General features: G+C 42.2%; 1 protein-coding gene across 3 annotated transcripts in view; it reads right to left on the bottom strand.

Moving 5' to 3' along the window:
- The window catches only part of trappc9 (trafficking protein particle complex subunit 9), a 167,097-nt gene that overhangs the window by 3,836 nt on the left and 140,911 nt on the right, over positions 1–22,350 (bottom strand). Inside the window, exon 22 of one of the 3 annotated variants that reach the window (XM_068576083.1) lies at positions 15,718–15,765. The exons of the other annotated variants lie outside the window; for them this stretch is intronic. Coding sequence (XP_068432184.1) covers positions 15,746–15,765 — 20 coding nt within the window. The 3' untranslated portion in view covers positions 15,718–15,745. Of the gene's footprint in view, positions 1–15,717; positions 15,766–22,350 lie in introns of those variants that run through there. 3 annotated transcript variants of the gene reach the window in all.

The raw sequence follows: 22,350 nt of genomic DNA on the forward strand, positions 1-22,350 counted from the left end.
TATGAAAGAAGAAAAAGGTGTAAAATCTGCAAGTTGCTCTTATAATATTGTCGCTGGTGGTAAGCTGACATTAAACCCGGCTATGGTTTGAGTTCTTTGATTTTCATGTTTTTAATCCTCAAAGGAAATTATAGCAAAATCTTTGGTTGTATAAATATTATTTTTTTCATTAAATCAAGCCGTATACACAAGCCATGAGGTACCAGTACTGCGACTGGGTATTGAACATCCTCCACACAGTTAATACACACTCGTATATACTGCCATGGCACAAGCGATAGCAATGATAATAGCATAGTTGTTCATTTTCACCTAATTAAAAACCCTGAAAAGCGACTTAAAAGGCACATTCACTTTATATAACTGAGGAGAGTTGTGCATCTACGTCTATTAAAAGTTTAGAATATATTTGATGTTTCTATTCAAAGTGATTGAGACGTTCTGTTGGCTTTGACACAATGCAAATGTGTACAAAAAAAAGGCTGTAAAGAATTCAAAAAGGGAGCGAGGACCCAGTGGCTCAAAGACAATAGTGGATATGAGGCTCTGGAGAGTATTCAGCATCTCCAGCAGGTGAACAACAAGAGCATGCTGGTTGTTAACATTGTTGCCGTTTGGGCTCCAATTCATCCTCCTTTGCCCAGCAGGTTTTTTTTCTTCTTGTTGCTTCTGTTGCAGAGCCGACAGCAGGGACTTGCTGGGCCAAACTGAATGTGTTAGCGCTCGGCTGAGATCCAATCACAACGCAGGCCGGCATCCCATCCAGACACGGCTGCATTCCTATAGCATTCAATGAAATGATGTGGATGAGATTGGCACTGAAACTCAGAATGCTCGGCCTTTTAACTGCTGTTGTTCACACTGCATGGCGGGGCAAAGTCAAATGTGTTCGGCTTGAGGCAGAAATAACTCGGGTTGGCGATGAGATGAGGTTTCCAGAGCAAATCTAGTCGCTTTACCTCTTTTTTCACGAGTGTTTTGCATATGGAAAACATGCTTTTTCTCTTTTACTGGAAGACCTGTGATGCATAGCGGCACCATGCACATACACAAACACACATAGAAATAACAATCCATTCTTAGCCGGCGGCACCAAGCCTAATAGTGACACCTTAGTTATATTTAGTTTGTTCAAAGTCTTGTTGCTAGGAGATGTGCAAATTATAGGTAGCCTACATCGGCTCGAAAACTGGAAATAAATTCTTTCACATTAAAGCGAACAAAAGAGAATGGTTAGTCTGTAATGAGCTGGTGAACTCCCACACACACACACACACACACACACACACACACACACACACACACACACACACACACACAGACACACACACCCTCACACACACGCACACACACGACCTGAATGTTCGCTCCAGAGTTTCTCTGCTCTCCTTTTTTTTTTTTTTTCCAGATTGTGTCTCAGCACCGAGGCAATCAGCTGATTGAGATAACAAACGTACGCCGAGAAACAAGCCGTGGGAAGGAATGCTGGCCCACTCTGATGAGGAACACTGCAAATGTGTTAAAACAAACATGTAATCGTGTTTGATAATTCCTATTATGAAGGAGAAGAAAATCAAACTGTGAGTAGAAACAACAAGGTTTCTGATTGGCTGCTGTTCTCTCGGGGGACTCGGCAAAATAAATCTTTGTATCCCTCCAGAGAGAAAGCTAAAGGTTATCACAAAACACTGTTTTTAAAAAGCCTTGCGTGTCTGTCGTCGTGCAGAGCCGAGCGCTGTGGTTGTGCGGCGCTCGTACACAGGTATGTACAGGAGTGTGTTGTCCCCAGAGGCTGAAAAGGTATCGGAACATCCCTCAGGCATACGGAGGGAAATACTGCTGAATCATTTATTATTTAATTTGAACGACAGGTCTGTGTTTCTGGTTCATGAAGAATATAACATACATCACAACCGTATCTTTTCCCTATGAGGATAAAATATATATTTATATTTTTTCCATTTAAAACTTGACAGTTGGAGAAAAGTCAACTTGGCTAGTTTTCTAGTTTAAAAAAAGACCAATTTATCTTACATCTGTTCAAATAAAATATAATAGTGCTACTCTTGAAATAACTTAAAAGATCCTCCTCATGGCATTCAGCACAAATGTATGATGGAGGGGCCGTCGAAGGCTAGAAGCTAATGATGCTAACGGAGTGAACTGTGCAAACAACGACAACATGCTTTGAATTTCAAGTTAGCGCCTTTAAAGTCCTGAATGTCATACAGGATGAACAATTTAAAATGACAATCATCATTCAAATAACAATCATGACAAATAATAATCTTTCAAAACGATGTACCGCTAAAAAGTCGTGTCTGATGTTTTGTCAATCTGAAGACATTAATGGTTGACAGCCCTCTTAAGCTAACTCCAAGCTGTCAACCCTGGAGGTCTTGACGTGAATATAAAACGATAAAACCAAAGTTCTTAAAAGTTTAAGTGAATGTTTCCGATAAATCTGCCTACCAACTGTCCGTCATTTATGCCCAACAAAAGCATGGCTGCCTGTTAGCTCCCTGTTAGCTCCCTGTTAGCTCCCTGTTAGCTCCATGCTAACGTGCCGTGGTCCTAAGTGGAAAGAGACTCACCCCGCTGTCTTCTATGAACATCAGAAAAGATGGAGACCGAACATCAAAGACGAGTGCCTCTTCTGACACAAAACATTCGGGTTGATTGAAGACAGCAGAGTTCATCTGCTGCTGCTGGTTGTCGTTACGCCTCGTGGAATAAAAGGCTGCCCCCGCTAGCTGCATCTCATTTAAAGGAGCACCGTCTACAACTGCAAAGAGGTGTAACGTCAAAACGAAGAGAGTGGTTTCCAGCTGGATGGAGGGAGAAAAGAGGGGTAAAGCTGGAGAGGATCGTAAAGACGGTGCGTGAGCTGCAGATGAGCAGTTTGGTACGTTAGCAGAAGTCTGGATAGAACAGGCAACAAAATACAGACGACTTAAAGGTCAGCAGCATCTTTTTTTTTAGGGAGAAATACTGTTGCTCGTGCACGTCCTGCAGGAGCAACAGGTCCATCACATGCATGAATGTACTTCTGACTTTAGGACTCTAGTCAGCTCATTTATAAGGCAGAAGAAGAAGAAGAAGAAGAAGAAGAAGAAGAAGAAGAAGAAGAAGAAGAAGAAGAAGAAGATACAGAAGAAGGAGATTGAGAAGGAGATGTAGTAGAAGAAGAAGATGGAGAAGAAGACGAAGAAGAAAAAGGAGGAGAATGAGATGAAGAAGAAGAAGGAGATGCAGAAGAAGAAGAAGAAGAAGCAGATGCAGAAGAAGAAGATTAAGAAGGAGAAGAAGAAGATGGAGAAAGAGAAGGAGAATAATAAATCCTTTATTAATCCCCTTGGTGAAATCCTTCTCGAACCCTTCTTTAGTAATTACGGAGCAATGTGCTGCCTTGAGTCGCCCGTTGAACAACTGAGGGTTCAGTGTCTTGCTCAAAGGCACTATGACATATGGCGAGACCGGGGATGGAACCGGCCACCCTGTGGCTGCAGGACACAAATGAAGAACTAAAGAGTGAAGAATGAGGGGACTTGATCTGAGCAGTAATGTCCTGCCTGAGCTCATGCGCCGGTGCAGCACTTTGGGCGCGTTACATAACACGTGTGGCCGGGTTCGGCTTCCACCGCGAGCTCGGCCCAGATGATGCTGCTGGAGTCTGCAGAGGCAAAGCGCTGCGGCAGGCGTCGCCACAGCAACCAGGAGAGAAGCGGCGCGAGAAAAGAAGAGACAAACACCTCCCCGCCCGCACGAGCACGACAGCCACAGATCACTCCACGGCTCGGAGATGAAACAAGCCTCTCCGCCCGCCGCTCCACGCGGCGCCGTCACCCAGCACGATAAAGATGACGAGCGTCACTCGGAGATTTGTCAGCGTTTACAAGATTATGCCGCGCTTCGCACCGGGTGTCGATGCCGCTCATTAGGATTCACTCACGGACGCCGTGCAGAACGAGGAGAAATCAGACAAAATGACACACAAGTAAATAAATAAATATAGACGTCACGTTCATCGCACCTCGTGGAGAACGGCATTTAATGTGTGTCGGGAATGTTCAGGAAACAAAAGGAAGGGGGGGGGGGGTGTTGCTGCAGAACAGATTACATCACCAATAGGATATTATTTAATGAAGTCCTCAAAGAGTGTGTGTGTGTGTGTGTGTGTGTGTGTGTGTGAAGAGTTATTGGAAAGGCATGTTGTTTTTCTGCAAATGGAAGTGTGCCACAAAATGCTGTTGCATAATTTACTCCAGCACATTAGAAGGTGAATGAAATAACGACATATTTCATTGGCCGCATTTTATTGTGGTCAATATTTACAAATATACTAAAGCACATAGAGACATGAAGAAATGACACCACCCACACAATTACTCTCTAAAAATCTAAATCTAAATATTGAGTAAATAATATAATTAACGACTGAATCAGAACGATTCCTCCAAGTGAAAGAAATATAAGGATAAAGCCTTCGAGGGTAAAAAAAAAGAGCTAAAACAAGACCCGACCATGACATCAGCGTTACAAGTTGTGGACACAAAAGCATTGATGAACCTTTTTTACTTTCTATAATATAAACTCATTATGAAGACTGTTCTCAAGTAGCTGGAGCAGAAAACCTTGAGACTTTCTTCCCCGTCTGTGTCTGCACATTGTGGACGAGTAACTTATGTCACGTGAGCTGAGACAACATTTACAGACATGTCAGCTTGCCCAATACGGCTTTATAAATAACAACATGCCGTGTTGATGGAGAAGGCCTCAAAAATACAATAAAGGGATTACAAAGGGGCTGCACAACTAAATGTGCTGATGAATATAGCCAACATGTGCACATCGCGAGATGATGAATCGATACACAACAAATCAACATCATTAAGAAGTAAAAAAAATAAATAAATGCTTCTCTTTGCTTGAAAAAAAGGAAAAGCTACAGAACTATAAACAATACAATTGTCTCCATCGACAGAATAAAGCCACCGTTAAAGTAGATTTCCAGCTTAACCGTCCTCCAGTGACAGTGTCTTTTCCTTCAGGATGAACATTAACAAAGAGTTGTGCTGCGGCCCAGATGACCGGGTCATCGGGGTTTAACAGCTCATCGCGAGCGGCGGCCGCTACCCCGGCAGGGTCATTGATGAATGCTCCGATGGAGCCTGGAGGATGTGCTTTAAAAAGGTTGAGGTGTGCTGCAGTAAGTCTAAAAATAACCTGCCGGACTCTGATATGCCTCCAATCCAACTTCCACCTTTTACAACGATCCCCCCCATAACAAGCAGTCACTTGATATATGTTGTCTTTTTCCACGGAGGAACATTTCCATATTCCATCTGCTTGCACAGAGAGAAGCCAGGAACATGTTTGGATACCCTCCCACTAACTTGAGGCAAGATTTCCACATTTATCAGTTTGGACCAGGAGCCAAGGACATCTTTAACTGTAGAGTTGTGTTAATATTGGACTGCTCCGTAGCAACATATGCAGCGTAATAGATAGTAAATTGGTAGAGGCAATATAAATCAACCATAAATTTGCAAATGAAACTTTTGCCACGGCAGCTTATTTCTAAAAGAAAAAAATAAACAAGGTCGGAGTAATCGCCGTCCATCTGTGCCTCTTGTTGAAATCGGACACTGACTGTGTTTGATTATTTCACCGTTAGCAGGACATATTTAAGAAGCTTCACCCCAAACAAGCAGATCTGCTCGGGTGCTGTAATTTCAATCAGCGGTGAGCGGCAGCCTGTGGCAGAAAGATTGGGGGTTATGTCGCAGCAACAGTTAATAAGCTCGGTAGACTAATATTGGCTCATCTCCACGCAGGACACCTAACTGAGCATTGCTGCTTCCAAACAGTGTACACACACACACACACACACACACACACACACACACACACACACACACACACACACACACACACCGCTGCTGCTCTGCGAGCGTCATGACCACGGGAGCAGCAGCATTACTCATCCAAACATTCGACACCGCTTTCATTCCCCACTGTTGGCAACGTGCCTTCTGTTTACTCAAATAACACTTTTCTCCCTCTTGCCCTTTTTTTTTTATGTTCACCTTTATTTCTACCTCTCTGTTTTCTGCTTCAAGAACGGGAGTGCGCTCTGCTGCCAGCTCACCGTTTTGGATGGCGGTGCCCAAGGTTATCGATGTTTAGCATCGTTATCCTTCTCTTCCAGCTGCACTCAACCGGGCTTTTAAAAGCAGGCAGAATGATGCGAGAATGCAGAGATTAAGATGCTTACTCACACACTCATTGAGGCGGGTAACAATTCCATTTATTGTGGGAATAAAAGCACTGTGTGGTGCTCGAAAACAGATCTGTAAAGACTCTTCTAGTGGGGATCGGAACATAATGAATGAATAGAATAGAGGCTAACACAATGACTAAATCGCTCTTATTTTGAATGTATAAAGAGTTGTCTAGGAAATGTGTTGCAAGTGTCCAAGTGCAACACATCTCTATGTTCGCATTAATGCACCGGGTAAAATAAGGATTGAACCATTCTGCTCAGTAAATGTATTTCTAAGGGCAGTATTGACATTATACTTTCACCAGATGTCGGGAACAAGTAATACATGCATACAAAAAAATAATAATAAGGTCAGATATTAAGACACAGGGGAAAAGCATTAAATGCCCTGTAATGGTATTACTGAAATGTGTTTAATACAAAAGCCTTTGTTGGTTCAAGACGCCTTCTGTATGAGAAACCAGCCTCATGCATTGCTCAGCTGTGATTTTGGCTCAATCTTCCACACAAACAATCTTCAAATCTTGAAAAGTGAAGCGTAGTTTGCTTTATTTAACGTTTCAAGGGCAACTCTTACCCCGTGTGAGGTACAGGTGGTCCTCAAACGGGGTCTGAAACCCACCCTGTACCATTCTGACGTCTTACTTGCATCTGGCAATTTTTGTGTATTTCTGAAAACAACAGACCGACAAGCCCACTCCACATGTGCGTGAAGGTAATGTCATGGTAAGGCATGTTTAAACTTCTTCATGCTGTTACGACTTTTATCGCTTTTCAAAAGAAATGAGTCCAATAACATCACAAACGATTAGGAGGAGAGAGGTGGAGGTGCATCGTTATGCAGACGACACGATGACTTGTGTATCAGACCGACTGCGGCTTATGAACTTCACCACAAGGGCAGCGAGGCTACTGATAGACGTAATGTGTTTAGCCCGTCACAACAAACATGTACATGCTTTATCCATGCTACATAACTTTGTGTATCACACTGTTTAATGAGCCGCTGTGTGTAAAAAGAGAAAAAAGGCAGATGAATGTATATTTACTTTTTGCTTGTAAATGTCTTTAGGAGAGTTAATCCGCAATGTTTCCATACTTTCATTCTTCAGTGAAGAAAGACTGGAGGAGTGAGGAGAGAAGAAGAGGATAACATAAAGCAGTATGTTGCAGGAAGTCCAAGTTTAAACTTCGGCAAACATAGCGACCCGGACGTCACCTCAGGCACTTAGTTTGCACTCAACTGTGAGTGTGGCTGATCGGGAAAACAATAACAACACCGCAAGCCTCTTTGCTATAAAGCAACTTCCCAAAATAGAACAAATCAATAGTGTGAGGAAGCATAAGTGTGGTGGCTGGATGCCATCACGCTTTAATGGCTCCATACTGTGATGGCAGTCTTGGCTTGGGGGCTTCCCACCGTGCAGTCATATAATTCTTCAATCTGACTCTTTTTTTCCAAACTATACCTACATTTCAATATTCTTTTCAGAGCCGAGACATGCCTATTATATCGGAGTCTGAAAATCAATCTGTGGACGGGGTTGTTACATTCATTCCCAGACTCATACTCAGATCTTCACTTGAACATAATTTGCATGAGCTGATTAAATTGACCTGGCCTCAGTAGTAGCTGCAGCAGATGAGAAGACAGATTTGAGCTTGAACGCTGATTATTCTGTACTGCACTCGTGCAATTAAACTGAGGTTTGCCTTTTCTCGTATTACCCAGTCTCATCCCATTTCTTGAAATAAAAAAAAAAAAAAACAAGCTCACATTGGCTTCACACACTTTGTTCCATTATATTGTGTTTTGACTGCTGGTCACCTCTCACTTTTTGTAAGACTCTCGCAAAGTTCTTGACCTGCTGCCAGCTCTCTCTGTGGCTGAAGCAGACTGTGTTGTGTGGCTTCTTCAGCACATCCACACACAAAGTAACACCAGCCATGAGACTTGAACAGCGCTTGGAATCGTCTCAGAGGACTCCACAGCAGCCGTACAGTGCAGCGCATAGAGACAATGGTGCAGTTACAGGTAACAAATGCACCTGTGTTGCAAAAGCTAATCATGTGAAAGCGATGCTCTCTAGTACAGTATGGCTAATAGCTGCTCTCAGCAACAGTTGTGCTATGTTTTTTCTCTCACTATTGTCGTCTTTCTTGTTTTATTGCTGCCTCTATTCTTTGTCTTTACGATGTAAAGTGCTTTGAGTACCTTTTAAAGAGCTACACAAATAAAATCTATTATTATGTCTCAAAGTGCATTGTGCACTTTAAAACAATATGTAACCATTCTGTGTGTATGTTGCCTCTAAAACCTTTTCAAAAGTAAAACCCTAACACTTTGCCATAATGGGAAGGAAAAGGTTGCCGTCTCGTGGGCTGACCGTCAGGGAGTCCGTGTCACTCTGAATCAGCAATTATGAAGTACATTCGTTCAGGTGGAATCTGATTTTTGTCTTGTTTATTCCCCAAAGTTTAAATTGAAAAAGGAAATAATGACAATCTGAAGGAACCAAATATGAGTCAATTATTTAAAAAAAAAGAAAAGGTTATCCATTTATTCTTTGACATCACTTACCAGAATGTAATGGATGTATATTTTTCCAGATTGTGTAATTAAACTTTAAGTTTTGCACTTGATGTAGGTACCACCCTGTGAGCAGCAACCTGTAATCTTCTCTACATTGCCCGGTTTATGTGACATAACCCAGTAACTCCGCACTCTGGCATTAAAAGAAAATCACAGTCCTCAAATACGCTGCTGCTTCCTGCGTTCCTACACCATAACATCAATGTTTATTCTATTAAAACAAGACAGATTAGATTAAAAAGACAATATTCAGATAACATACCGAAAGAGTCTGACAACGAAGTTAGAGATTATCATTGTGTTTACTCACAAACACTGTTTTCTACTACGTTTCAATTGCATTCAAGATTATTCCCTTTTAGCTTAGGTCTATCGTATGTGTGAAAAGGGAAAGCTTCAGGGTCATGTGAGCACTTGAAATACATACAGCCTGCTATCAGTACATCAGTATTACGTCATGGACTAAAAACAGCCCTTTGATCTAAAAAAAGAAGAAAAAAAAAAGAAATGAAAGGATATATAGAACAAAAAATGGATTCAGAAATCCCACTACATGTATCTACATATACTTAAGTGGGAGGAAATAACTCCTTGGCAGAACTCATATGTTAGCAGGTGTTTTAACAATAAGTCAGCTTATAAGTGTGTTGTGTGCTTTTTCTGGAGGGTTTTGTGTCACTCCTTGTGAAAGAAACCATATCTCACACCGCATAATAATGCTAACCTAGCATGTCTATAATCATGCTAGCTGCCCTTTGAGGTTGTGCCACAATGCCAACGTCCAACACGACACAATGACAACGTTAACATGCTGTGGTTTCGGTGAAGTGGTAACATCTTCTTCGTCTTAGTGCTAATTAGCAGTAAACACAATAAGATTTTGTGAATGTATCGTTCCAGGTGTGCTATTGCTTTTTAAATGATCCCTTGTTGTCAACAGTAAACATGCTAACACATGAAACAGCATGTGAGCTACGACCTCTGACAACATGTCTGATGTGCTTTCCATTCATTTCTAACCAAAACACCATTAAACTGTAGAGGTCTAATTGTTCTATTTCCAAAGCGTAATTAACAAACTCTCGATTGCTGCCTTCAGTTTGGGATTAATGGCGGAAAAATCTGCATTACTTATGTTTAATCAGGAACTCAGCACTTGTCTTGAGGTACAACAATGAAATAACTGCACTATATAAGAGAAGATATATGCTCTCCTTAGCTTGCATGATGAATAGTACAAGTGGCTTCTTTGACCTTACCAACAATACATTCCCAATTTCTGCTGAATCTGAAGAAAAGGATAGTGTAACAAATGCAAACAAAGTTTGAACTAAAACACTAAGTAAGGGACTTTATATAATGTCATACTCCTTTCCTCGTATGGAGGCTTGAAGCCCAGTCATGGATTGTGAAGCTACTGGTCCGTGTCGGAGGCCGAGCTGGACGGCAGAGGAGTGTTTAGTAGCACGGAGCGCTTAAAAGGCAAATCTCTGTTAATCGCATATGGATGGAAAATAATTAAGGCTATCTTCCCCCGGCAGACATCGATAGCCTGGGTGTTGAAGCAGGAAAAAACAGCTGCTGCAATAAATCTGGTCTGATAATCCTGAATGCTGATCTGAACACAACCAGAAAAGCTTCAGACTCTTATCATTTTATATTTGTATAGATATTCTGACGGCAATGATATTAAAAGGGACTGGGAGTAGGGCCACAAACTAAAATGTAATTACAAAGTTGTGCTGTTATTGACTCGGGCCACTGTCACAGTACATAAAGCCACTCATCTGTGTATTGTCATTACAGCTACTCGGAGATGTCTGCCGCTAAAGCAATGACCTAAATGATTTGTTGGTTTGGAGAGATAGTCAGTCCGGGCCGTTCATTCATATAAATGAGTCAAATATCCGCATCATCATTCATAAACTTTCACAGGAAGAGTTCAGACATTTTGGGGAATACAATAATTTGCTCTTGTTTGCCGGAGTGGTAGATAAGATTAAATTATCATATATTTGCGTTAGATATAATGTTAAAATAAGAGAGGTGGTGTCGAGCTTCTCATCTCGGTGCAAGAGAGCGAATGAGCATATTTAAAAAAAGAGAGGCCCATTCTTTCTGAAACATATACCCAGCTTGAGGCTGATGACGACCAGGTCTGGGTTAATTTACCCTTCATTATGGTAATCTGGTATCTTCTCCAACTCCGCCGAGGCCTTCAAGCACTTCTTTCCTTTCCTCTCATTTTGTAAAACACGTTTGAACATCACACTCTTTGACATACAGTGAAATCTGGGATTGTAGCTTTGTGCACATCTGATAAAATGTGGATTACTTCTTTTTCTTGAATTGCAATTTTTTTAATCATTATAAATAATTGGGTGCTATCTTGCTCACCGGTGTAGGGGTAGACTGCAGATATGAGTGGGAAGTATGGAGGCTCACTTGGTTTGATAAATATTACAACTGTCCTGACAAGACGTCCCGAAGGGGCTCGACAACACACAATTGTCTTAATCAAATAACATCAACAGTTTACAGTGCACATCTCTCTCAAAATAGCTTCATTGTTTCCGTTAATGTGTAAAATAATTGGATAAACTGGGCTCAGACTAAACAGACAATATGTTGTGTTGGACAGTAATGTGAGGAACACGTTGGCAATGGAAGAACAAAAAATCATCTTCCTAAAAATATTCTTAATTTTTGTTCTTGGGAAAAGTCAGAGGAAACATCTCCATCAGATTCAAACGAGCGGTCATATTTAGTAGCATTAATAGAGGATATTGAAATAACACACATGCACACACACAAAACTGCAAATGATTTTGTCGGTTTCATTTTAGAAGGGGTGGCAAAAAGGTGTGTGTGTGTGTGTGTATAGGTGTGTGTGTGTCGCTGGCTGTGCATTAAATAACACAAGATAACTCTCCTGCTCCGAGTGCTCCCACCCTCTCTCTCTTACACACACGACACTACTCTCAAACCAAGCAGGTGATGTGTAAACTCGGCCCCGGCAGCAGGCTTCCTGTGAACATCGTTGCGCGGCGTCACACTCGTAGTTTTCGTCATCGGCTCCCGCTTTGCAACCCGACACAGGGGCGTAAACCTTCGGCTCGCTCAGTGTCCAAGTGTTTATTTACTTTAAAAGACCTGTGATGCCCTTAAAAATAGAGAGAACAATAACACAAATAAAAGAAACAAGTATAAATGTAATTCAAACCGTATATTATACAACTGCAGAATTGGAAATAACCCAGGAACCAAACGTGCTCTCAGGTGCGTGAGAACAGATCCCAAAGGAAACGTTGGCGAGAGTCTGAATCTTTGTGCAAACTGCCTAAGCGGGTTTTCAGAAGACATTTCTTTCACTTGGTGAACGAGTGTGGTGAGGACTGTGCTCTGGAAACAAGCAAAGAGCACAACAACATATGGTTGTAAAAGATTGTGAAATGCCACAAGTGAGCCGTCATCGGCTGGGAATGGTTTCAAAGGAGAAGAAAGCCCGTACGACCCTCAAGTGTTTGCTCACTGGGGCGGTATGACCCTCGATGGTGCGGCGGCCTCGCTGCCATGTGAAGGATCCACCTCTGACATAATCCCCGAGAATGGAAAACCAAACAAGGCCGATACAGATACAATAGCCCGCCGTGCCACTTCCACACACGCCACGCTGGAACAACAACATCAACAGATGGTGGAGGTGCTTGTTTGAGGAGGACAGATTCGTAGTGGGCGGAGGCGGGTGCCACTGTTTTTTGACTCATCTCCAGAAAAATCATTAGTCACAAGTCATTGGCAAGCCTCTCCTGAGAGATTTACTGTAGTGTGGTCTAAACATGGCTGCTGTCATATGCCGCGCTGCACACGCACTCCCGTTTCCCTGCCTCATTACTCTTGCTCTGCCTCCCTGCCTCTTCTCTTAATATGTTCCAACCCTCATTATGCAAATAAATCCACTTTACCTTGCACATTAAAAACTCTCTAACACGTGTCGATGCCTTCGGGCGCGCTGGTGGAATTCCTGTCCGAGTCCAAAACCTCAAAGCCGACTGAAGACGAGCGAGGAAGGATACGTGCTGCCGACATCTACATTGATCTTTGTTTAACGAGGCAAAACGAAAACAAAAAAAATATCTTCAGAGGTATAAAAAGAGAGCTTCCTTGTCACTGTAAGATTCCTGCACTGACGGGGTAAGATGTGAGCAATGGGAAAGGATAAAACAAGCGAGAAACAAGACGAGGTGGAAGTCTAATAATACAGGGCTGGACCGTGCTTAGTCACTGTAAACAAACTTTAAGCCGCAAGAGATCAAAGTTTTAACACCTTCAAAATCTTGTTGGAGCTACGCTTTGTCTGACAATATAAAAAAGCAGGGGAAGCAATTTCCCGTTCCACCTTGTCTTTGTATTTCAAGCTGGTGATCATGTGGGAGGTTGAAAGATGCAAAAAAAAAAAAAAATGAACAAAATGCTCCCGATGACGCACATGCAGCAGTGAGTAGGAGAGGATTTCCCAGACATGAACCAGAGGGGTGCAGCCGAAGGGAATGTCATTTTATGTTATGTAAAAAAGAAAAAAAGAGGAGCACAACAGCGCCTGCCTCCACACCCACAATCTGCTGCTGCACGGTGTTCCTGTAGCTGGTTGTGTTGTGCGTCTTGAGGAGATAATACACCACACAGACACACTGTGGGGTACGGTACTTTTATGTGTCAATTATGTCCAAGGCAAATAAACCTGGCAAATAAACATGTACAGCAGAGGAAGTTCATGCAACTCACTAATTGTTGCATTTGAAGTGCAAAAGAGAGGAGATGGAGAAAGGAATGCCACGTGTATCTATCATGTTCAGAATTAAATAACTGAAAAGGAAAATGGAAATGATTCATTTTCATTGTATGGCAATGGAAAATACTAATTTCAGGGAAATCAAACTGTGCACAGATACTGGATTTATAAGAGTAAATTCTATAAAAAAATAAATGCACCAATGCTCTAGTAAACAAACAATGTTTATATCTGTACACATCTGGAGGTCTGATTCAATAGTAATCAATCTATTTCTATTTTATTTTTTTAAACTGCTTTTATTCTGTTTTAAAATGTTTCTTCTGCAATATGTTTTGATGCTTTCAAGTGAAGCACTAAGAATCACCTTGTTGTTAAAAATGTGCTCTACAAATACCTTTACGCTGCCTTGCACTGTTCTTCAATGATCTCTTTCTGTGCAGAACTTTCCTCTTTACTTATCGTCATATAACATATTCGCAATTCCAAGATATTTGCAGTAAGCTAGAATACACACCTCGTCACACACACACACACACACGCACGCACGCACACACACACACACACACACACACGCGGTCTGTTAAACGGATGTTATCATCGGCCCCATTGAACACTGAAGTGAAACAGTCCGGCCAGGTCTTTGGTTGGAAGGAAACAAAAAGAGCTCACCTTCTCCTTCCACCCATGGTGAATGATGGAGGATAAATGCACCCGCCCTTTTGCCTCCGCCCGTTGCCTCCGCCCGAGTCCCTCATTGATACTTGTTAACCAGCTTTTAAGCATCACGCCCAACCACATGGATAAAGCACAACTGTTCAAGTACAAAATAAAAACGTGTCTTATGCCCCTGTTTGTGGGTGAACTGTCGGTGTGGAGCAGTGAGGTAATGAGTTGTCAGCACTGCTCGGGGGGAACAGGGTTATTATTTCCTCCACAGAGCGAATGGGAATCGATGCCTTTCCAAAAGTCACTTCAGTCACCTGCAGGTGCATCAAGGATTCAACGAGGATTGATGCGGGAAAAACCAAGTCGCGTCGTAAAGAAAGTGCTCTACCAGCCTTAATCCCAGATACACGGAGATCCTCCATCTATTTTTGTAAACAAAACACTCATTAGCGGGGAGGGAGATACAACTTAAAGAGTTTAGGGGCTGTTACCGCGAGTAGGGTTGATACGGTTGGACGCTCGAGGTAATGAATACGACGCTCGTGTCTCTCTGTGAACCCCAAAGGGAAATCAGAGCGTGAGGTTCAGCTCGTTTCTGTTGTGATCTTTTACTTTTATTTTAATTAGCAACCCTTCTCTCAACACAGGAGAACAATGCACTTCATTTTCAGATGTCAGCCAGCAAACACAATGTGGATCAGTATTATGTGTGATTAAAGCTGAAGAGAACGTGAATATTACAGAAACGAAAAAAAACAAGAAAAAAAAAACGTCTTGTACTCGTCTCACTGTGTGTTTCATGTGTGCGACGTTTAATGTAGTTTAATGTAGTTTAATGTAGTTTAATGTAGTTCAATGTAATGACTGTAGGAAAAGGTCCATTGGGCCCATTAGTACTTTTTACTGCTCCAAACAATACAAAAAACTATTTTTACTGTGAAAATTAGATCAATATTAAAATCCAACCTGTTATCGTAAACTAATATAATACAATTGTTCTAATTAATTCATAAATTTTAAATTGCACTACAAAAAAGAATAACTGAAACCCAGTTTTTTCAATTAGATAATAATATGGTGGCACATCTTAAAATAAAGCAGGGTAAAAAAAAAACAGATAAAAGAATGGCAGCTCCCACGCAGTGATAATACATACTTGGACACCTTAAATTACTTTTCATTTCTCTTTTAATTAAATTCCAAAGTGGCGTTATAGTTAGCAATGACTGCTGCGTAGTGTTGCACTGAATGAAGGCTTTTATTGTTTCTATTGTCTCCTGGTAGCATTAGCTGTCAGACTGCTGTCGAGCTAAATGTCCAGGGCTTTGTTTGACAGCGCACAGTGGGAGGCAGCAACCTCCCGCCTCGCAGAAGAGCCTTCAACTTGCATTCTTTCTAATGGCCATCAGGGGGCGACTCCTCCGGCTGCAAAAATAGGTCATATTGTATAGTTGTATTGTATAAGTTTATGAGGGAATGATCATACTTTTCACCTGATGTATTCCCTCAGTAAACATTGTAAACATCCTTCTAAACATCACCTGTATCCCAGTTCTCAAAGCTTAATCCAGCCGACGTGAGTTTACGCAGCAAGATTAATGGCAAAATAATGTGAAACCTCTCTAAGAACTCGAAAAGGGTCGAAGAGAATTAACCTATGTTAAGCAATCGTAGCGTCTAAATTAAACCATCCTGAGCAGCATTACAACTCTGACCTGTCGGCCATCTATCACCCAAATAAAGCCGGTCCCCGTTTGCTCCATCAGTCGCGGCTCCATCTCCATCGACTCTTTCTCTCTCCCTCCTCGAGTAGATCACTCAGTCAGCCGGTGGAACTCTTCACATCCTCCACACCTGTCCACGAGCCAAACTCCAGCACCATTCCTCACGCCGTTACTTCTCCACTCTATTTTCCCCACTCATTAGGCATCGTCGGATGGTATCCATCTTCACAAGTTACCTGCCTCCTCCCTCGTTCTCATTCATTTTTTATCCCTGACTCTATAACCTCATCTCTGCCCTCCTCCATCTCAGCACTTACCCTCAGTGTTCCTTCATTAGCGCTGATTAGTCATATATTCTCCTCCAAATGTAGCCCAGATTGTGCTACAGTTGGCTACATTTTCACAAGCTGTTATACGTGTTATTTCTATTCTAAGAGGAAAAGTAAAGAGTACTAAAAGCACTAACAGATGACTTGGCCACTCATCTGAGCAAGTCAGATTTTGTTTCTATCGAGCGGTAAACTGCTAAATATTGTTCCCTCCGCCACAACTTTGGTGCCAAGAGCTCACAATGATGAGTGTGTTTGGACGGCGCTTCAATGAAACTGTGTGTTTTCATCCCGCCGAGGCTGCTGAAATCTAAACGTATTGCTTCCACCTGACGTTGACCAGGAGAGGGTTCAGTCCCTATCGTTTCATGCCATTATTGCCATTAACTAGTTATTTTAGGTTGAGGATGTAATATGGGAGACGTAATGAATGCTGTGGGCCATCAATTATCTCTATGGTAGATAAGTGCAGTAAAATAGCTCTACCGGCCATTGAGGAGGTCATCAAGAGACAGCCAGGGGAGTAATAAATGTCTGGAGGTTAATAAGAGTTTCAGAGCGAGCCACACAGCTGTGATCCGCCTCGTGCATTACAGGACGCATCCAGATCTCAGATACAACATATTTTATACATATATTCTCGATGAAACCAACTGGTCTGTTCAAAAAACATCCAACTTTTTGGGGGAAATAAAACAGGGATGTGTAAAAATCCCATTACACCTTTAACTGACCCCTGCAGAGTTCATAACGTTAGGCTTGTATTGAACGAGGACCTTCCCACCCAGCTCCTAGTAATTACTAACGGAAAAACTCTCAATCACATCCATAGTCTCGCTTAGCCTGACCTATCTCCTCGTTCTGCTAAAGCGAGAGTCAGACTAGAATACTTTTACATGAGGGAGTGAAGCTAGAATCCTTCAGATTTCCATTTTTTGTATTATCTATCTGCTTTACTCCCAATACATATTCATTCTGTAATGGCTTTGCCCTGTGAAAGTTTCCATTGGCAGTGGCAGGGACCGCCAACAGGAAACCAGAGCTTTATAAAGGAACTGCTTATGCAAACCAAAATCAACCAAAACTGAAGTTTTAGACATTATTAAGAGAAAAGAAATATACTTACAGACTCCAAATAGTATAAAATCCATCATTTTCAAGTACCAGTATGAATTGCAATGTAATGCAAAATTAAAAGGTGTCAGACTAATTAGGGTCAATGTTCAGCTACCTGGCGTTGCATCGCTAGCTGAACAATAAAAAGCTGCTAAACTGGAGCCGAATCTGGTCAAAATTTGCCGAGCGCTGCCCTCGGCTGAGTGATGAAAGAATGATGATTAATGAATAAATCCCGAGGTTAATCTCACAATGTATTATACAGTCGTGCTGTCAACCTTCATGTCCTTGATGTCCAAACTTCAACCAACCCCTTTTCCAGATCGCAGTCACGGATATAACCGATACTCTGGAATAACTCAGTCGATCAAGTGCCGCGCAACATCTGGCCATTTGCTTTCCCTCTGCGCTCGGACCAAAGTGCTGTTTGCAGCAAATCAGAGCTTGTTACGGCTTTTACTAAAACACCTGTACAATGTAATGTAATGCGCCAGTCTGGCAATAGCAGTTGTGAAGCTTGTAATACTTGTTTGTTGAGGCCTCATTTGTGTAGCGGCTTGTGCTGGTGTTGGATTACACAATTGCAATGTACTTTTAAAAAGGAAGGATTACTTCATAGATATACAACTTTGGTCAGATTTGCACTATTGTGGCAAATACGGCAGAGTAGCTGAGGGATGCAGGGAAATAAATGGATGGAGTGACCGGTGTGTAATCATGAAAGAGGGAGCGGAGGAAAAGAATGAAGTGGTCTCTCCCTGGAAGAACTCGTGCGGAGCTTCACTTGTTACATTGAAGCTTCATTACCTCTGGAATAGATTGCGTATTTAGAGAAATATCTTTGGAGGCCAACCCAGAAGTTGGCTTTGCACTTGTCCCCTACTTACACGTTTTGTGCAACAGGACAGTCAATGCAACTAAAACACTATTTTTGGTGATTTCTGAAGCGGGAATGCAACCGTCAGGAGCAAAAAGCTCAACGCTCGGCTACGACAGAACAACACCGCAGTCTTCATGTCACCGCCAGAAGTAAAGGCAGTGAGTTTGCCTTTTTTTATGACACGTAAAGCTTTAAAATTCACGAGTGAGGTAAACACTGATCTGTTTTAAGTCATAGCACTAAACATTATAGCTTAAGCTTTTGTTAACCCCAGACCTTAATGTGTGCAATTGCTGCTATAATCCTGTAATTTCTCCACTGCAGGACTAATAAAGGATTATCTTAATTTATTTCTTGCATTTTTTGATATATATTTTGTTTTCACTAAACGGGCAAGGAACCCTAAATGGTGATTTGGTGGATCTTCATTTTCTACCTTAAAATATATATATTTTTTTTTACATGTCTCAACAGCAAAGGAGTATTGTTATGTCCTCCAATAGCGGTCGAGGGTTAGGAACTTACTGACAGGTAAATGTAATTTTTAGGTGACAGGGTTGCTGCGGCAGGTGGTTGTGACCAGCTGCTCTTGAAAAGACATGACTGAATGAAATCAAACACTCCTCTCTTCTCATTTCTTCTTCTCCAAACCGATCAGAAGGAGTGACAGACAGATTCATAAATGATGTTAACACAATCTATGATATGATGTCATGGAAATCATCAAAAGGCCGACTTTTTTTCTCTCCTTTTTAAAAAAAAACAGATTCCTGACATTGGTAGAATGGCTGCTGAGTAAATGCATACGGCTCGTTGACCAATGCAGCAAAGACGGGTGGAGGAGGTTTAACGGGCTCTGCTGCTGCCGTCCTCTGATCGCAGCTTCCAGTCGGGAGGAGACTTTATTCTCTAAATGTCAATAGAAGGTTAGCGAAATCTTGTTAAGGAGCGAATATCAGATGCAATTATACAAAGGGTTGGAGAGAAACCTCTGTGCCTCTCAGCCAAGGTCTAATTGCAGAGAGCAGGTTTGTCTGTGTTTGATATAATTAAGAGGTAGAGGAGCGGCTGTGTCACTGATGAGGATGAGGATCAGAGCATCATGAAGTACCGTCATCCAAAAACACTTCAGCGTTTTATTTTGGTAATTTAATGCAGGAAATTATTTCTCGAAATAATAAAGTGCGCATGCAGACGGTGACTTGTCTAATGAGGAACGGGCCCAACCCAGACTGCATTACAGGGTTTGTCTCTGATACATTGCTGCTGATTTTATTAACACATTATTAACTTCCCCCGTTAAAGCAAGACAAATGGATTCAATCTTGATTAAATCTTCACCGGCGTTCACAAAAATAAGTGTATAACGATGCAAAAAAACACAAAAGGAAGAAATTCCAATCCAAAAAAACTCTAATTTAGGTGAAAGACGGAGATGAAGTGAGACCCATCAACTTAATGGGGAAGAGCTGCGCATTTAAAAAAAAATCCTTCAATCCATTTTCCTTCTTACTCTCATCCCTCCTTCCCTTGAATTATTTAATTTTAATACAAGCGGTGTAAGTGCTGGCTCTGAAATAGCTCAGATTTCTAAAAACAGCCAATGAGGGCACCGAGTTACAAAAACCCACTGAATGATTTATGGATTACTGTAATAATAAACCCGGGCGGACGTATTTTAAGAGTCTGGACGGGGCCTCAGAAACTCCGCCCTTAATGACGCTGGAGTTAATTTAGATTTGAATTCATTTTGATCAAGAAGACAGCAGCAAACAACTCCTCGCCGTGTAAAGCTATAGAGGGACATTGTGGTGGTATTGTCTACCACAGCAGAGCATGAAGTTGCTCTCCCTCTGCGTGTGTTATCTGAGCTTTGTTTACATGTTTACATAGCTAACCACACGGGTTTGCTCAGGGAGGCTGCGCCACGCACCATTATGGCGGTTACAGCTGATAAAGCTGTCCCTAAACAACAGCTTCGGCTTTTTTCGGGGGGAAGTGTAGCACCCGGCCTGCAGTTTCCCCTCCACTCAGGTAAACACCATGAGCTTTTGCTCTGTTAGCGACGTTAGCTGCCAGTTCGCCATCAACCATGTTGAAAGCCGCTAAGAGGCCATTTAACTCCTCCAAATCTGGGATCTTGCACCTTTAAAGTGTTCAAACTGAGACTCACAGGACATCAGCATCATGGGTGTCGTAACAGCTTTTGACCTCTACTGGGGCAAACACACAAACTCTTGCATTACATACGTTTCTGTCACTCAGTCAGTGTCTGATTGTCCTGAATGGAGGATTCCTGAGGACTTAAAGTGGACCGCATAAATCGTCACCACATGCGTCACACAATCGTTTATGGTCCCCAGAAGAAGAATCCTGACTGATCCTTATAGTGTGACATCATGAGGTGAAATAGCTCAACAGCAACCAGATAATTCCTGTCAGAATTAATCATCTTAACTTTAGTAATCTAGCGTTGTCATCAGTATACCTTCCGTAGACTCTGCAGGATGACATCACAGCATGATTCAAAATAAAGTGTCTATGTTAGCATTTGAATCTAAATTACATCTCACCAATCTAAGCCACAGTACCCGCAGATGACCAACGCCAAACTGCTGAAACCGGTTGCTGGTCTAAGCTTTCTAGTTTCACTGTGGCAGCACCACAACATCAAAAGACAGGCATCAACTCAAAGAGCATTTTAGAAAGCTCGTAGTTGGCCTTTGTGTTCCTGGTTCATGGAAACGTCCGTGCTAATAATGGATTCATAGAAAAGCTACTTGACGGCTAAAAGCTTGTAATTGCGCAAGATGTGCAGCCTGATGAAAGTGAAAGCGTTTGTGGATTTGTGAGTTTTTGAGAGGTGCTCCACATCTGAACACCATTACAAGGACAAAGGTTAATGACCCATTACATGACGTGGGAGGAAGGAACTAGAGGACGGTTGGTAGTAAAAATAAAAATATGAATTTGATCTGTCGAATTGAATTATGCAGGAGACGGTTCAGTCCGACTGGTTTCTGCATGACAATGAAACGACACGGGAGTAAAGTAAACAATGGGGGCACTTTCGAAATGTCCATTGCCTGATGTAGACTTGCAGTATGTATTTTCTCTACATCTGCCTTCAACGTCGTTTGGGAGAAGCTCGACTGGCGATGCGTATTCGGGTCCGGCCGGACTCTCCTGCGTTACACGCGAGGCATGCGGACACGCATGGCAGAAAGGCACAGGAGGAAGACGCAACTCTCTCTGACAGCACGGCTGCTGTGTCTACCGAGGGCTGACGGCAGATCCCAGACCACCCTCGTCAACGAGGCCTCAAGGATTGCTTGAGATCTTCCGTGTCTCTTTTGTTCCCCTTCGGTTTGACACAGCAGATTATCCGGAAGTACGGGTTCAGTCGAAAAAAAAAAAGCAGTCGCGGTGCCACGACGGATTTCTCACGATACTAGAACACTCAAAAGCATCTGAATCGCTAAACGCGTACCTAGAGGTCTCGCATGCCCGGATTACAAAGTGCATCAGTGTTAAACGAGCTCACAAGCGGGACAAACCCCTCTCGACTGACTCTGAATACCGAAAAGAGCAGTTCAGTCAAAGTTTTCCAGCATATTGTGTTTACATTTGATCAATTAAAATACAACAAAGAGGGAAAGTAATGTAATTTAGTGTTGCAACGGTTCTCTACAAGAGTCAATTACAAGAAGATGTGATGCTTGCAAGACAACACCTGTACAAACATGAACGGCTCTGCAACAATGGCCTCTCAATACCTCTGTGTCTTGTGTGCGAGCATCTTGCGGCTATCAGCGCAGGAAACGACTGAAGCTGAACGTTTTGTGGAAGGAGTTTTTCTCAGGACGACCCTCAACATTGAGACGGTGTTAGTTTTACCTTCAGGCCAAAGGGAAGGCAAAGTGGGTTCAATGTCGGGATTTTTCCCAGACGTCAATTTCGT

The sequence above is a fragment of the Clinocottus analis genome, unplaced genomic scaffold (assembly GCF_023055335.1).
Source record: "Clinocottus analis isolate CAN_PGR_092001 unplaced genomic scaffold, fCliAna1.0.p SCAF_14, whole genome shotgun sequence".
Taxonomy (NCBI): domain Eukaryota; kingdom Metazoa; phylum Chordata; class Actinopteri; order Perciformes; family Cottidae; genus Clinocottus; species Clinocottus analis.